This window comes from Vigna umbellata, chromosome 7 (assembly GCF_029865625.1).
Source record: "Vigna umbellata cultivar VRB3 chromosome 7, Vumbellata_1.0, whole genome shotgun sequence".
NCBI classification, from domain to species: Eukaryota; Viridiplantae; Streptophyta; class Magnoliopsida; order Fabales; family Fabaceae; genus Vigna; species Vigna umbellata.
The window spans coordinates 32430650-32447387 of NC_142171.1; the positions used below are offsets into that span (position 1 = coordinate 32430650).

The 16738-nt window shown below is 36.4% G+C and overlaps 1 protein-coding gene across 1 annotated transcript; it reads right to left on the reverse strand.

Annotated features, from left to right (window-relative positions):
• Window positions 1-5287: 5287 nt before the first annotated feature.
• On the reverse strand, window positions 5288-5769 carry LOC148195755 (uncharacterized). The gene is made up of 2 exons (XM_088095279.1): window positions 5600-5769; window positions 5288-5495 (listed from the first exon to the last, which is right to left on the reverse strand). The coding sequence occupies exons 1-2, from the start codon at window positions 5767-5769 to the stop codon at window positions 5288-5290; spliced, it is 378 nt and encodes a 125-aa protein (XP_087951405.1).
• Between the last annotated feature and the right edge of the window lie 10969 nt (window positions 5770-16738).

Here is a 16738-nt window from a genome sequence, read left to right on the forward strand (position 1 = left end):
AGCTTAAAGGCAACCAACCATCATACTCCTCTATCTAGGTTTATACTACTATGGGGAGAGATTCCCCAAATCTAGATTTTCCCGTATGTGTCCATATCGACAAAATCAATAATCATGACATCAAATGAGTTAAACAATGTATGCTTTGAGCAAAGAGGAAAAACTCTAACAATTAATGAAAGAAAGCATGTATCTTGAAAAGATCTTGAAGAACAAATTCAATACATGAGAGTTTCAAAGGATTACATTGATTCCCCAACAAAAATAAAGGTTTAGTTCACCATATTCATGGTGAAACTAGGTGAAATACAATGAAAGAGTGAAAGATAAAACCCTAGAAAGGTGAGAAAGGAGTTGTAGCATCCAAAATCCTCCTCCAAGGGGTGAAAGAGTGTGTTTCTGCTTCGTCCCAGCCAAAGATGACTGACCTAGGTTAACTAAAACCTTATATAGTATTCTAAAAATTATAGAAAAGTTAGCCTTAGCCCATCAGAATGCCGCTCAGCGGTAATTGCATGTCCTCTATTCCACCCCTCAGCTGCAGTTCTGTCCCTCAGCGGTGTCAACGAGTCTTGAAGAACACCGCTCAGCGGTAATTTCCGTTGAGCGGCACTTGGTTCTTCTCTTCTTGTGCACTTTTTGTGTCCTTTTCTGATTCCATCTCTTTCCTACTTCTCTTATTTCATCAAATTCACCTTAAAATCTGCAAAAACAAGGAAATCAAGCATAAAACATGTCCAACTCTCTTATTTCCAAAAACATAAGCAAAAGCATGATTCCAAGCTAGTTTTTAAGTCATAAAGGTTGTTTATGATATCAATTTTAAGTATAAAAGTAACAGTTTTTCAACTGTTATCACAACCCCAAACTTAGAACTTTGCTTGTCCTCAAGCAAACAAAATGTAGCTCAATTTTCTACCAATCCATACAATGGTTCACCATATTCAAAATTTCTTCTTCCAGGACAAGTAAATACTCAAATTAGCTCTTCACAAAGACTTCAATCAAGATGTGCACATGCTTTAGTGTTCACTCAATCACATAATATCCAACAATTGTTATTTTCATGAATGACCAATCAACTAAGCATAGATCTTCCTATATGTTCATGGAATCTTTCCTCACTAGATAAAGTGTTTCACTCAAACACAAAAGTGTATAAGAGGCACTCACTCGTCCACTCTACTATCACAATGTCACATGAATTAACTTTGCCTTTCATTTAACCACAATCAAAAATAATCACAAGCAAACATCATCACAAGGACTTCTCTATGGCTTATAATGTGGCTGGCTAACAAGAAAATTGGTTTTTCTGAGTTACAAAACCCTTGAGTTAAGAGAATCATCTAAACACAACCATTCTTAATTATTCCCAACTTTCTTTTGCATTGAGCTTTTCTTTTCCTTTTTCTTTTGCTTTTCACATGCTTAACTTTTAGCTCAATGCTTTTTATTTTCCCTTTCTAAACTTCCCAACAACCCCAAACTTGAACATTTATCAATACCACAAAATGTTTTCAACATAACTCAAGGTAAAGCTTTTTAAAGAGGGATTTCTATCTTGTTCAAGGTTACGGGTTCAAAGGATAGAACACATAGTGTTCTCTTTTGATTGGGTTAAAATCATACATTTGGCTAACAAAAGGGTTACCAACAAATGGCCTTGATCATATGATGCAAACAAGCAAATAATTCAACATAGAAAACCTGGGCAAAGTCATTCATGCTTTCACTAGTGCAGAAAGGACTGTAGACGTCCGTTCTTTTGGCCTTTTGACGTCTGACAGTGCACTAACCGACGTCTACTGGGCGTATTTTTTTAAAAATTAATTTATTTTTGCAATAAAACCACACCTGAAAAGCAGAAAATTGTCCTAGAACAATTTTGCAATAATATATATATGTGTTTCATATAAACAAAGTTCTACTTAATGTAAAATATAATCCACTACCAAAACTATCAAGATAAAACTTAAACTAAAACTAAGCAATGTTCAACAACAAATAAAACTATTCCTAACTCCATCTTTGCAGAAGATAAGCGGTCCACTCCTGCCTTATCTGTTTAATTGTGTCCTCTGGAATAGGCGATGTACTCTTGAAGCGCTGCAAAATTCTAGAAAGATTCATTATGGTTTCATATATGTTTGAAGATGAATTTGATTTGTAATTCAATGTATACATCATTACCTCATTCCAGTCATTTGTAATGACAGCTCAAATGATGGTCTTAATCCAACCATCACATAGAAGCCACATTCCCATGAATCTAGCTGGTAGTTACACTAAAATAACAAACTAAATAGTTAAGAATTTAGATCATTCAATAACATAGAAAATGAATTAGAACTATAAATGACTTAAAACCTTTGGATACAAAATTTGAACCAGTTGACCACGTGATTTACCAATAACTCTGTACAGATTGAAAACACAAAGTATAATTAATATGACTATATTTATCATAAAAGTTGAAGGTGAACATCAAATTCAAAGTCATTTTTTGGAGAAACACTTACCCTTAAAGCATTGTTCTCAAGTCATTTTTCATCTTCCTATGCAACGAACAAAACCATGTAATTTTACATACTTTGGGAATGATGACCATCAGCTGCCAGTGCATGCTATCATAAAGGATAAATAGTTATTTAACTAATTAAGGAAACTATAATAATGAACTGGCCACATATAACAACACCTACCCATCAATGTATGGCACAAGGTATACGTCTCTTTTTGACTCATCCATCCATGTTTGCAAATAATGTTGTCTGTTTTGAAGTGTGTTACCAGATGGTTGAATGATCTGAGGTTCAACAAACACGTACATGGAAGACCGACCTTGGTCTACAACGATTGTGTCCATGTACCTAAAACAACAAAGTTAAGTTGCAAGAACTCCGAAACACCCTTATCATATTCTTCACGGATGCGACGTTCATTCATCCAGCTTCGATCCATACTATGTTCGTAAAATCATCAGTATAAGTTTTTTAACTTTCACAAGGTTAGGCCCTACCCATTCAAAAAAATTAATTTTCATAATTTGCTAAGACACGTGCAAAGAAGTCTACATGATAAAATTGATAAGATTTCAGCAGCATTTCGCATTGGTCTCCGAAATACACGAAATGAGAGTAGTCAACGATGACCACAATCAAATATGCATCCGGAGAACAACACAAATACTGAACCAAAATTTTATCAATCTTATCCATAAACTCCAATTGACATGTTTTGCAAATTATGAAAATTAATTTTCTCAAACTGTCCAATCGGACAATTCAAAATTTAACACAAACGATTAAAAGATTAATCATTTGTGTTAAATTTCAAACGAGAACTAAGTGTCACTCAATGATTTGAAACTTACATTAACATATCACAATTATAATAACACAACTAATACATGCATATTCAAAAGCCAATAACACATGCATACCTTAGAGTCAAACAAATGCATACACAAAAACCAATAACATGCATACAAAAAACCTTTATCAACGAACAAGCTAACTTGAAAAGTAGATTCCAAATGAAAGGGAGGGAAATCGAGGAGGGCACGGCCAAAAACGTAGGCCAAAAACAGTCCAAAAAGCCGCCCAAGATACCACAACAAACTACACCAAAAACAATTTTTAATCGGTTCAAATCAAAGATATTTCATCACAGAGCAATGTAATCGGATTGAAAGTAAATTTAAACGGTCCAAAAGAGAGAAAACACACCTGGAAATGCAATGCCACCGAGAGCGTTCGCGCGGAAGACGATGAATAGTGAGCGTAACTGCTCGCGGTTCGCGTTTTAGTATAAATACTATTAGACGTCCGGTACTATGGGGCCCCGACATTTATAATCCTATAGACGTCGGGGCTATCACTAATATGACGTCTTTGGGGATTTAAAATTGATATTCGCGGGGGTTTTAGACGTCCGTGGGAGGGGCCCGAACGTCTATAATTTTATAGACTTCCGTCCCCCCCACCCCGGACGTCTAAGAGGCTGGAACAATTACCTCTTCAACTCCCCTCTATCAGCCCCTTAAACGTCCGTTGTGGATGGGGCCGGACGTCTATAATATTATAGACGTCCGTCCCCCTCCACAACGGACGTGTAAGGGGCTGAAGACAATTAATTCTTCAACCACCCTATCAACACCCGAAACGTTCGATATGGGGAGCTGGACGTCTATGATATTATAGACGTCTGTCCCCCTCCACAACGGTCGTTTAAGGGGATGAAGACAATTAATTCTTCAACCACCCTGTCAACACCCGAAACGTCCAATATGGGGGGCCGGACGTCTATAATATTATAGACGTCCGGCCCCCTCCACAACGAACGTTTCAGGGGCTCAAGACAATTAATTCTTCAACCACCCTGTCAGCACCCGAAACGTCCGATATGGGGGACCAGACATCTATAATATTATAGACGTCTAGCCCCCTCCACAACGGACGTTTAAGGGGCTAATAGGGGAGTTAAAGAGGTGATTGTTCCAGCCTCTTAGACGTCCGTGGGTGGGGCCCGGACGTCTATAATATTATAGACGTCCGTCCTCCCCCCCCCCCACAACGGACATCTAGAGTTTCACTTATTTACGGATATGCCACTGGTCAATTATTTACGTTGGGGCTGTTATGGACGGACGTCTACGGGTGACGTTAAAGGTCATTTCTGCACTAGTGTTTCAGAGTAATAGCATTCAATCTTAACAACTCTAGAGCTCAAAATCTCACATATAAGCTCATTCACATTCCACATACACATCCTGCATAGCATCATAATCATAATCACAATATCATGCATTTGTTCACAATGCTTGTGAACCACCTGTATAAGCATATAATGTGCACATTCTCGACATCAATCAAGATCAAAACATCATCAAGCATTACTTATCACACAACAGTCGTAAGCAAACCATCATAACAGATAAAGTTTCAAATTAAGTACATCAACCCTATTCTAAAAACAGAAGCAAATAAGTTAACGAATTTAAAACACTAGGTTGCCTCCCAGGTAGCGCTTGTTTAACGTCACGAGCCTGACCCAAAATTCTCCAACACCCATCAATAAGTGCAAGCAAACCTAGTATCCTTCAGTAGATACTCCTCCACACAACGTCCTTCAGTAAATGTAATCCTTTTAAACAGTTTATAACTAAAACAAGAATAACAAAAGTTCATAATTACATCACCAAACCAAAAACAAAAGTTCTCAAATCACTGGGTTGCCTCCCAACAAGTGCTCTTTTAACGTCACTAGCTTGACCCAATACAGTTCAAGGATCAGCCAACTTCATCACTATGGACAATCGCTCTACTTCTCCTCCTAGATAATGCTTGAGACGTTGAGCATTCACCACCCAGCTTCTTTGTTGATCATTAGCAACTGGATCAACTAATTCCATTGCTCCATGTGGACGCACACTCTTTACTATGAATGGCCCAGACCATTTTGACTTCAACTTTCCAAGAAATAGCTTCAGTCTTGAATTGAACAATAGCACCTGTTGCCCTGGATTAAAAATCTTCTTTATTAACTTCTTGTCATGATAGAATTTTAGCTTTTGGATTAATCATATGCATGCAACCGCATCTCTTCAAGCTCTAGCATCTGCCTTCTACGCTTATTTTGAGTTTCAAAAGGATCCAAATTCAAAAATATAAGTGCCCATAAAGCTTTATGCTCCATCTCCACTGGTAAATGACATGCTTTCCCATAGACTAGCTGATAAGGTGATAAACCCATAGATGTCTTCATTGCAGTCCTGTATGCCTAGAGAGCATCATCAAGTTTCTGTGACCAGTCCTTTCTTGACGTAGCAACTGTTTTCTCCAAGATCCGCTTGATCTCTCTGTTAGACACTTCAGCTTGCCCATTAGTCTGTGGATGATAAGGTGCAACTACCTTATGTCTCACAGCATAATGTTTGAGTACCTTGGCTAGCTGGTAATTGCAAAAATGAGATCCTCCATCACTAATAAGTACTCTAGGAGTTCCAAAGCGTGAAAAGATTTATCTCTTTAGAAATTTAATCACAGTGCTTGCATCATTTTTAGGACACGTCAATGCTTCTACCCATTTGCTCACATAGTCTACTGCCACCAAAATGTATTTATTGTTGAAAGATGGTGGAAATGGTCCTACAAAATCAATGCCCCAACAATCAAAGATTTCAACCTCTAAAATGCCCTATAATGGCATCTCATGACGTCTTGAAATAGTTCCAGTTCTTTGACACCTATCACAATTCCTGGCATGATTATGAGCATCTTTAAATAAAGTAGGCCAATAAAAACCTGACTAGAGAACTTTTGTTGTTGTTCTTTCTCCATTGAAATGTCCTCCATAGGGTGAGTCATGACAATGCTAGAGAATTCTTTCAGCTTCTTCATTTGTCACACATCGCCTCAAAAGATTATCTGCTCCAATTTTGAACAAATAAGGGTCATTCCAAATAAACTGCTTGGCATCATGCAAAAATTTCTCTCTTTATTGCCAATTAAGATCTTCTGGAATTACTCTTGCAGCTTTAAAATTGGCCATATCAGCAAACCACGACCTCTTTTGAATATACATGAGTGTTTCATCCGAAAAAGATTCCTAGATTTCTAGTTCCTTACCAGTAACCTCAGTATTAACTAACCGAGATAAATGATCAGCAATCAAATTCTCACTCCCCTTCTTATCACAGATCTCTACATCAAACTCTTGCAATAACAGTACCCATCTAATCAGTCGTGGCTTAGAATCTGACTTTGTCAACAAATATTTTATGGCTTCATGATCTATGTAGATAATCACCTTAGACTCAATGAGATAAGGTCTAAATTTCTCCAAAGCATAAACTATAGCTAGAAACTCCTTTTCAGTAGTAGCATAATTCAACTGGGCATCATTCAACACTTTGCTAGCATAATAGATGTTGTGAAATACCTTCTCTTTTCTCTGACCAAGGACGACTCCTATTGAATAATCACTAGCATCACACATTAGTTCAAAATTATGATTCCAATATGGAGCTACAATCACTGAAGCCGAAATCAATTTGCTTTTCAATATGTCAAAAGCTTTTAAACATTCATCATTCATCACAAAAGGTACATCTTTAACCAGTAAATTACTCGATGGCTTTGCAATTTTTGAAAAGTCTTTAATAAATCTTCTATAGAATCCTGCATGACCTAAAAAGCTTCTGATTCCTTTCACATTTGTTGGTGGAGGAAGTTTCTCAATAACCTCTACTTTGGCTTTATCTACTTCAATCCCCTTAGAAGAAATCTTATGCCCTAACACAATTCCTTCTATTACCATGAAATGACATTTTTCCCAATTAAGTACCAGATTAGTCTGAACACATCTTTTGAGGACAATATCCAGATTCGCCAAGCACCTTTGGAAGGAATCTCCAAAAATTGAGAAATCATCCATGAAGACTTCAATGCATTTCTCTATGAGATCTGAAAAAATTGCCTGCATACACCTTTGAAATGTAGCTGGGGCATTACATAATCCAAATGACATCTTTCTGTAGGAAAAGACACCAAAAGGACATGTGAAGGTCGTCTTCTCTTGGTCTTTTGGATCTACCACAATTTGGTTGCATCCAGAGTATCCATCTAGAAACAATAAAAAGCATGACCTGCCAATCTCTCCAGCATCTGGTCCATGAAAGGAAGAGGAAAATGATCCTTCCTGGTGGCTTTATTCAATTTCCTGTAATCAATGCACATTTGCCATCCAATAACAGTCCGAGTAGGAATAAACTCATTCTTCTCATTATAGATTATTGTCATCCCACCTTTCTTTGGAACTACCTGCACTGGACTTACCCATTCACTGTCAGAGATTGGATAAATAATGCCAGCTTCCAAGAGTTTCAATACTTCTTTTCTAACAACCTCCTTCATGACAGGATTTAGTCTTCTCTGTGGTTGAGCACTCGGCCTATAGTCATCTTCCATAAAGATGTTGTGCATACAATAAGTTGGACTTATACCTTTAAGATCTGAGATTGACCACCCAATAGCTGCTTTGTTGGCTTTCAATATTTCTACCAACTTTCCTTCTTCTTCAAGAAGCAAAGAATTATTGATGATGACTAGTTTTGTTCCATCTTCTTCTAGAAAAACATATTTTAAGTGTGATGGTAACATTTTTAATTCTAACTTCTTTGCTTTGACTTTTTCTTTGGTATCAAGCGTCTCAAACTTAGCATCTTCCACTAGAATCTCCTTCAATGTCTCCAAGTCTGTCATACATTCATCTATCAATTTCTCTTCTTCATTTAAGTCTTCACAAGCATCAATAAGAGTTTTCTCTAGTGGAGAAGAATAACATACCATCCTTTCTTGCACCATACAAACTTCATCAAGTACATCAAATTGAAAACATGCTTTATCATCTTTCGGATGTGTCATGGCTTTGAATACATCAAAATTCACTTCTTCATCTTGAACTCTCAATTTAAGATTACCATTCTCCACATCAATTAGAACTTTGGCAGTCTTCATAAATGGTCTCCCAAGAATTAGAGACACATCTCCATTTTCCTCCATCTCCATTATAACAAAATCCACTGGAAAAACAAATTTGTCAACCCTTACCAGCACATGTTCAACTACCCCATACGGATATTTAAGAGACTTGTCCTCCAATTGAAGTTCCATTCTAGTGGGTTTGAGTTATAAACCCTCAATTCTTTTGAACACAGAAAGCGACATCAAATTGATGCTAGCTCCCAAATCAATCAGCGCCCTTCCAACTTCCAATTCTCCTATGGTGCATGGAATAGTGAAGCTCCCTGGATCTTTAAACTTAGGAGGCAATTGTTGTATGATTGCACTGCAATTACCTTGCACTTTAATGGTCTCCTTCACAATGACATTAGTTGCAATGCTTCAGAGAAAGGAATAGTAATATCTAGTTTTTTAAACATCTCCATGAACCTTTCAAACTGTTTTTCTTTCTCCTTCCTTGAATAAATCTTTGGGTAAGGAAGTGTCTTTTCTAACTCTCTTTCTCTTTTTCTCTCATCTTCCTCCTCTCTCTTTTTTTCTTTCTCAATCTTATCTTTCCACTCAAGTGTCTCTTTTCCACTCTCATTTTCTCTCTCTTTTCTCTCTATTTTTCTTTCCTCTAACACTTGACCGCTTCTTGTTACAATGGTTTTACAGTCTTCCCTCAAAGTACTCTTTGCATTCTTTTCACAGCCTTCTATCTTGTTGACCACTCGCCTAAGATTCATCTTCATATTGTTGAATGCAACTTCCACATTTTTACAATAAGAGGTGCTCATTTTCATGAATTGTTGGAAGATATCCTCCAATTTTGTTGTTTTCACATATGGAGTAGATTGTGGCTGCCACTGTTTCTGCTGCCTTTGAACCATTGAAATATTATTTATCTCTTGAGGTAAGAGGGAAAGCTTCTTTGTTACTTCTGAATAATGATTTTGTTATGAGCGAGCAAGGCATCATTTGATTGCAATTGTAGAATTGGAGTTCCTCTTTCACTGTGCAACTCATTGTCATTAGTAGCCATATTCTCTGTCAAATCAGTTGCTTCCTCTAGAGTCTTCCATTTAATATTACCTCTTGCTGAGGCATCTAGCATTAACTTGGTTTGTGAACAAAGACCTCCAAGGAAAAGTAAGACTATTGTTGCTTCATCAAAGCCATGCGTGGTAGTTTTTCTCAACAAACTTTTATAACGATCCCATGCTTGACCTAATGTCTCTTCCATGCCTTGTCTGAAAGAAGATATCTCTTGCTTCCCTTTATTGACTTTAGATTGTGGGAAGTATTTGTTTAAAAACTTTGCAACCACAGCTTCCCACTCTGTAAAGCTTCCTTCTGGAAAAGAGTTTAACCATAACTTAGCATTGCCTCCCAATGAGAAAGGAAACAAGCTAAGCTTGATTGCTTCACCCGGCACCCCATTTATCTTCATTGTGTTACAAATTTCATTAAAGGTAGTGAGATGCTCATATGGACTTTCATGTGATAACCCATTAAATTGATTACTCTTTACCAGTTGTATCAATGTTGGTTTCACCTCCATGTTTGCAGCATTGACCCTTGGCCTTGCTATACTGTTAAAATGTTGAGGGCCAACCACAGTGGTGTAATATGCAAGAGTGCGTCTACCATTATTCTCCTCTGCCATATTTTCAGTGCTTTGGTTAAACCTTTATGGTGAAGGTTGTAAGAGTGTTTCTGAAGGAGCGAAAAGTTCTCTAGATGTACGAATTCTTCTCCTCCGTCTACTCTCGTCCAAGCCTTCAAGAAGAGGTTCTGAATTTTTCTTGCTTCAAGTGCGAATTGCTTCCTGCATACACAAGAAAACAAGTTCCTAGAAACAATTGTTAGCACAAAAAGATAGAGAATAAAAAAAAATAGAAGATAGAAAGATAAAACAAATAAAATTAGAAATACAAAAAGATAAAAACAAAAACCAAAAAGATAAACTTAAATATACAAAACTAAAATAAAAAAATAATAAATCAAAATACAAATCAAGTCAAAGTTAATAAAAAATCACACTAGTTAAACCACGAGTCCCCGGCAACGGCGCCAAAAACTTGTTTAACCCTCGACAAGTGTAACCGAATCGTATCAAGTAATAAAACTGGTAAGACCAAGTATCATTCTCCCAAAGGACTCACGGCCTAGACAGCTATGTGATTTATTGATTATCTAAGACTTGTAGAACCAATTCTTGTAAGTTTTAAATGCAAAATACTGAAAAGTAAATATGAATGCATGTATTGTCCAATGGGCAAGAAGAAACAGAACACATGATTTGAAATATATGAATGAATATGTTGTTGGGGTTTATCAATTTCATCCTATCCACTCTCATGTAATCAAGAATTCATCTTTCTTTATTAATTGTTAATGCCACTTTCTAAATTACCTTAAACCCGATGCCTCGGCGAAGAAAGCCTAATCATAATCACTAGTTTATAATGTATTGTCTCCCTAGCAATTACTCATGCATTACACAACATAGAAGCTTAAAGGACACCAACCATCATACTCCTATGTCTAGGTTTATACTACTATTGGGAGAGATTCCCCAGATCTAGATTTCCTCGTATGTGTCCATATCGACAAAATCAATAATCATGACATCAAATGAGTTAAAAAATGTATGCTTTGAGCAAAGAGGAAAAACTCTAACAATTAATGAAAGAAAGCATGTATCTTAAAAAGATCTTGAAGAACAAATTCAATACATGAGAGTTTCAAAGGATTACATTGATTCCCGAACAACAATAAAGGTTTAGTTCATGTTCCTTTTGATGTGTTAAACCTTCTTTCTTGACCATTTAATTGCTTGCTTGTCTCATAATTAAACTCTGTTTTGTCCATGTCAAATTCCTTTTGAAGAGTATTTGTTCATTTTAGACCTTTTCTTGCTTTATCCTTGGACTCTTTTGGTTTTTGTGGTGTTATTTCCCTTGGTGTGGTGTAGGTTTGTCTTTATGATGAGCCAACACTTGGAGGTAGCACCCTAGGTGATGAAGGCTTAGTGGGAGCTTGAGGTCTTGATGGAGTTACAAGAAAACAAGAGAGTAAACACTTGGTGAGGAGAATGATTTGTGCGTATTTCATTCTAAGTTAAAATTTTATCCTTTCTTCTTTTTGGACTTGTAATATTTGGCCTTGTCATGATATGTCCTAACAAGAACATTAGACTTTGATTAATATTGCATTTTGTAGTTGGTAAGTGTGAGGGAACCAACGTTCCCTCTAACTTCACCATTAGGCCACATAGATTAGCTTTATTTGCTTTCTTTAATTGTGATAGTCTAGTGTGTGTCAAATTTTATTTCAAGTTTAAATCCCTTTGAGAAGTTTGGTACAAGAGAACTTGAGGTAAACTTTTGCTAGGAAAGACTTGGTGTCTAAGAAATTTATAGTGATTAACCTCTCTTTCCTAGAAGTGAACTTAATCTTCTCTTATCTCCTTAAGTCTCTTAATGAATTTTATTTGAAATACTAAGTTTTTGGCATATTCAATATCAAAAATCTTAAAAATGTGTAGGATTATTTGTGAAAATCATTTTTCAAAATTCTTTTGAAAAAAAATGATTTCTTATACTAGCTTGCATCTAAGTCATGGTGAGAATGAGCTACATTATAAAGCTAAGAGTGACCTTCCATTCTTCGGTGAAAATACTAGTGCATTATTATACGTTGCATGAGAGAAAACAATATAAGAGCTTCATCCGTTCCTAGTTAGGCATGGTAAATATCATATACTTAGTTTATGCATATGTAGGTATGTAGGACATTCAAATGAATGGTGGAATCAAAGAGAATCTAAGGTTTAGAAAGGTAGAAAATCTCTAATTAAAGATTGATGTGACTTGAGAGCATGCATGAGAAGAAAATTTGTTTCTTCTTCCCTGTAATAAACCAAGAGCAAATATGTGAGATAAGAGAACTCATTAAAAGAGGAAAAACTTTTCTAAAAAGTGTAGAAGGGTTCTTTGAAAGAGAAGATGAGTTTGAAGAAAAAGTGAGAAAGCTCTTTAGTGACAAGAGAAAAATAGAGATTCAAAGAAGAAGAGATGAACAAATGAGAGAGATAGGAAAGAAAGAAATAGTTGAAAGAAAACAATGTTTTTCTACCTTAGAAGAAGAACTTAGAATTCTTAATGAAAAACAAGAAAAGGTTCAAAAGAATTTAATGAAGATTAAGAGAAGAAGAAAGGAAGACAAAAGAAGGAATAAAGAACAAAGAAAGCTTGAGGAGCATGAGAAATGAGAGAAAGAACAAAGAAAGAAAGAAGAGCAAGTAATAAGAGAGAAAAATGAGGAGGAAAGAAGAAGAGAGTATGAAGAGAAAAAGATAAAAGAAAGTAATGAGAAAGAAAAGATACAAAAATAAGAGATTGAGATAAGAGAAGAAGAGGAAGAGCTACTAAAGCCCTCTATCACTCCCACAATTAAGGTTGAGACTAAGATGATGAAGGGAGTTTTCCAATCCTTGAAATTTTCTCAATACATCCAACCATCTTTCATAAAATCTTTTTCAAATCTTTGAAGAGTTCTTAAAATTTGAAATCAATATCCAAAGATTTGATGAATCAACTAAGTAAAGAAAATGTAAAAGAAAGATCAAAGAACACCAAAGATAACACTCTAGATTTGCATATTTTTCTAGGTTAAAAATATTTTCTTAGAATTAGGCTAGTTTTAGGATTTTTCTTTATATTTGTAGTTTTATAGAATTTTAGTTAAAAATAGGTTTTTAGGTGTAATTTTTAGTTTTTGTTAATTAGTAGGAAAATAATATTTTTTTAGAAAATCTTTAATAATTTTTTTTAATTGTTGGATTTACTTTTCTTTAATTTGTTATCGATTCTTTTTCTTTGATGTAGATATAAATTAGGCTGCTGCAAGAGAGATTTTGAGCCCATCTGAATTAGATTGAGCATGTGGGAAGCTGCTGGCACCAGAGAAACTGAACTGAAGTGGGCCGCTGAACATTGTTGGCTGATTAATTGGGCTGACCTGCTACACTGCTGAGGCTGCCACACATGGGGTTGGAACTGATGCTACTTTGAAGTTGTCACTTAAGTGGGCTACTGCACCAATTTGGGCCGTTGACGGGAAAGCTACTTAGTCAAAACGATGCAGCTGAATTATTGAAACGGTGAGTTTCAAAGGCAACACCTGCAGAGTATAAATCTAAAGACCAATCTTATTATTAATTAATATAAAAAAATTAAATAACCAATTAGTAATTAATATAAAAAATTAAATAACCAATTGCTTCGTTGATTCATTAATTTTCCAAGTTACATATCTTTGTTTCTTCAATTAAAATATCATCAGGGTTCTCACAAAACCTAGTTCTTGTTTTGGAGCTTCTAGGAAAAGTGTTAGACCAATACCCAGATATCAAAACATTGAAAAATGTGCATTTGAAGGCTTTTAATCTCAGTTTTTGGGGATCTGCAACCGAGGAGTTTGGCGGTGGAGGAATTTTTTGATGGGGTCAATGTTTGGGACGAGACAATGGGAGCATATGTAGCGGGGAGTGTAGGGGAACCAGATGAGCCTACTTCTTGTGTAAAGAACGAAGGGGGAGGTTTGGGGTGGGGCTCCAAAGTTGAGATCTATGGAGTAGCCACCATAGCTTTTGGGGTAGACTTGGGTTGTGGCGATTGAGGGAGCATTTTGGCGGTGTTTGAGGTGTTGGGCTCGAGTTAGGGAAGCTGAAGCGGAAGAGTGATGAGTTTCATTAAATATCAGAAATACACTTTCAAAAAACATAAAATCCACCTCACTTTTCCTGTAGGGAATCCACGTGGGTAGTCAAATGCCATCTCAACACTATTGTGCCCACCTGGACTGTCTGTCGTTAACGATTGAAACGACGTTTGCAAAATGGACCAAATTGAACAGATTTTACATTCTTTAGGACAACATTGAACAAAAAAAATAGGGACCAAATCGAACGCACTTGACGAAAATAGGGACCATCAGGGTATTAAGCCTATATAGAATATAGAATGTGGAGAGTGGGGATTTTGGACGAGAGACGCAAGAGAACTTTGTTGCGAGGTTTGGGTTTTCTTTTTTTAGGTTTCTTTTCACATTTTGTAGAATAGTCTCTGAACTCTTGAATTGTTGAGAGCCATTAACGGTGGTGACAACCCGTGATCGTCTAGGTTTTGTTTGTGTTTATTTGTTTTTCTTGTAATTTCCTATTTTACACTTAGTAAACATTGATTTCTTCACTTTTACTTTGATTTGTTACAATTTCCATTTTAACTTTCGATTAAATGCAATTTTCAGTTTTGTTCTTGATTCAATCATTATTTTAGGTTGTTAATTGTTTTGGATAGAGATAGTTGAAGCCTGTTTCAAATTTTGATGCCTCGAAATATTTGATTTGTGCATTTGACAATTCTGAAGTTGGCCTTGATCTATTTTATTGTTAGGATTCTCATTATAATTTGAATTTTAGAGTATCCATTACTTTTTTTTTGGTTTAAACCCTCATATGGTCCTCATATTTGTATGGGAATCTCAAGTGGGTCCTCATATTTGCAACTATCTCAATTGGGTTTTAATATTTGTAAAATTGAGCCAATTGAGTCCAAATATTTGAAAAGTTGAGCCAATTAAGCCCTGTCCGTTAAATCTTCACAGACAACGTTAACCGCTACTGATGTGTTGCATGTCGATGTCAAAGTATTTGATTATGTGAAATTTTTATTTAATTTAAGACATTATAACATGACATAGGATTTTACTTATCTTCATATTAGGGTCCACCGTTACCGCCACCGCCGGCAGTCACCATTTTCACCATCACGATTGGACCCTCTTCAACCACAGTCTTCAATCAGTCCTTGAATCATCCAAACACAACAATGAACCACCCAATATGAAATCCTTAACCTACAGAGAAGCTCAGATGAACAATCCAAAAAACCCCAATCGATACTCAAAGCCTCGCATCGTGATAAATCCTCGTGTCGTATAGACATTGCTGCTGAGACGCCCACTGGCCCAAAAAATCCACTCCAAAACGCAGCTACCAATGCTAACGACAACCAACTCCGTTATGTCGGTGGCGACACTCGAATCGTCGCGGTCCACCGCCCCCATCACCTTCTCCGTACTCATTCTCAAACTCTCCAAACTCCGCTCTGAAGCCTCTTCCATCGCCCTCTCTCTCCTTCTCTCCCATCGTCCACCCCAAGTAAGGATTCCGATTTCAGCACCACCGTCATTGATCGAAAAGAAACTTCGGTGACGGAGTCGACCTTTGCTACCAACAACCTTTCAATTGGTCACCTTGCACTTCAACCCTTTTTCAGTTAAAAATCGGTACTTTCTTCTACATCCATCATTACCATCATCATCTTCTTAATTGTGATTGAAATCCTATCATCTACATGTTTTGTGCGTTTTAGGGATTTAAGACTTGATCGTTACTTTTCATGCCATAAGCTTTCGCTAAGATTGGGAATTTGGGATTCAATTTGAAATTCATAAATATTTTTTGCAAGGTTTTTCACTTATCAAGTACAATTGAATAAAAGATACATAATGATGTTTGTTGTTGTGACCACATGATTTTAGGTTATTTGATTCTTTTGCATCAAGAGGGCATTGTGAACTTAAAAATGTCTGTGATATGTGAAATCATATTTTTGTTTTCGACTTTTTACTGCATATTTTGGTTCTTTCTCCTTGCTGACACAAAGCAGCACAACAGTCTAGAGTTGTTTAATTCTTTTTTTAAGGTTATTTATTCAATTAAAGTCTCGTTTCTTTTGTTTTATTTTTTTGTTTTTGGATAATATGGTTAGTGTAAGACCCTTGATATTTAGCAAAAGATCATTTCTGACATCCTCACCATTAATGCACGCCACATCATTTCTCAGCCAGTAAAACCCACTACCTAATCTGATCCCCTCCCTCTCTGTCGTACACGGAAAAGCCGCGCCCATCATTTCTCTGAAACATTAAAAACGTACCCAACACTGCATGCACACACGCAACCTGTCGCGGGAGAAGCTTCCCATTTTAGAGTTCGGTGTGCAGGTGTCAACTTGAGAGACGTTCGTCGACCGAACGTGAGTTGACACAACTAGAACTTTTGAAAATTTCCTCTCTCACCTGCACCATTCATCTTCTTCTTCAGAACCCAACCTTTCGTTTCCTCCACTTCTCTCTAGAAACCTTCACTTTCTCTT

Bases quoted from the DNA above. Each gene is read 5' to 3' on its own strand.
- LOC148195755 (XM_088095279.1), bottom strand. From the start codon at position 5,769: ATGAAGACATCTATGGGTTTATCACCTTATCAGCTAGTCTATGGGAAA. The intron at 5,496-5,599 runs GTTGCATGCATA...GTTCAATTCAAG, and splicing joins CTAGAGCTTGAAGAGATGCG to ACTGAAGCTATTTCTTGGAA.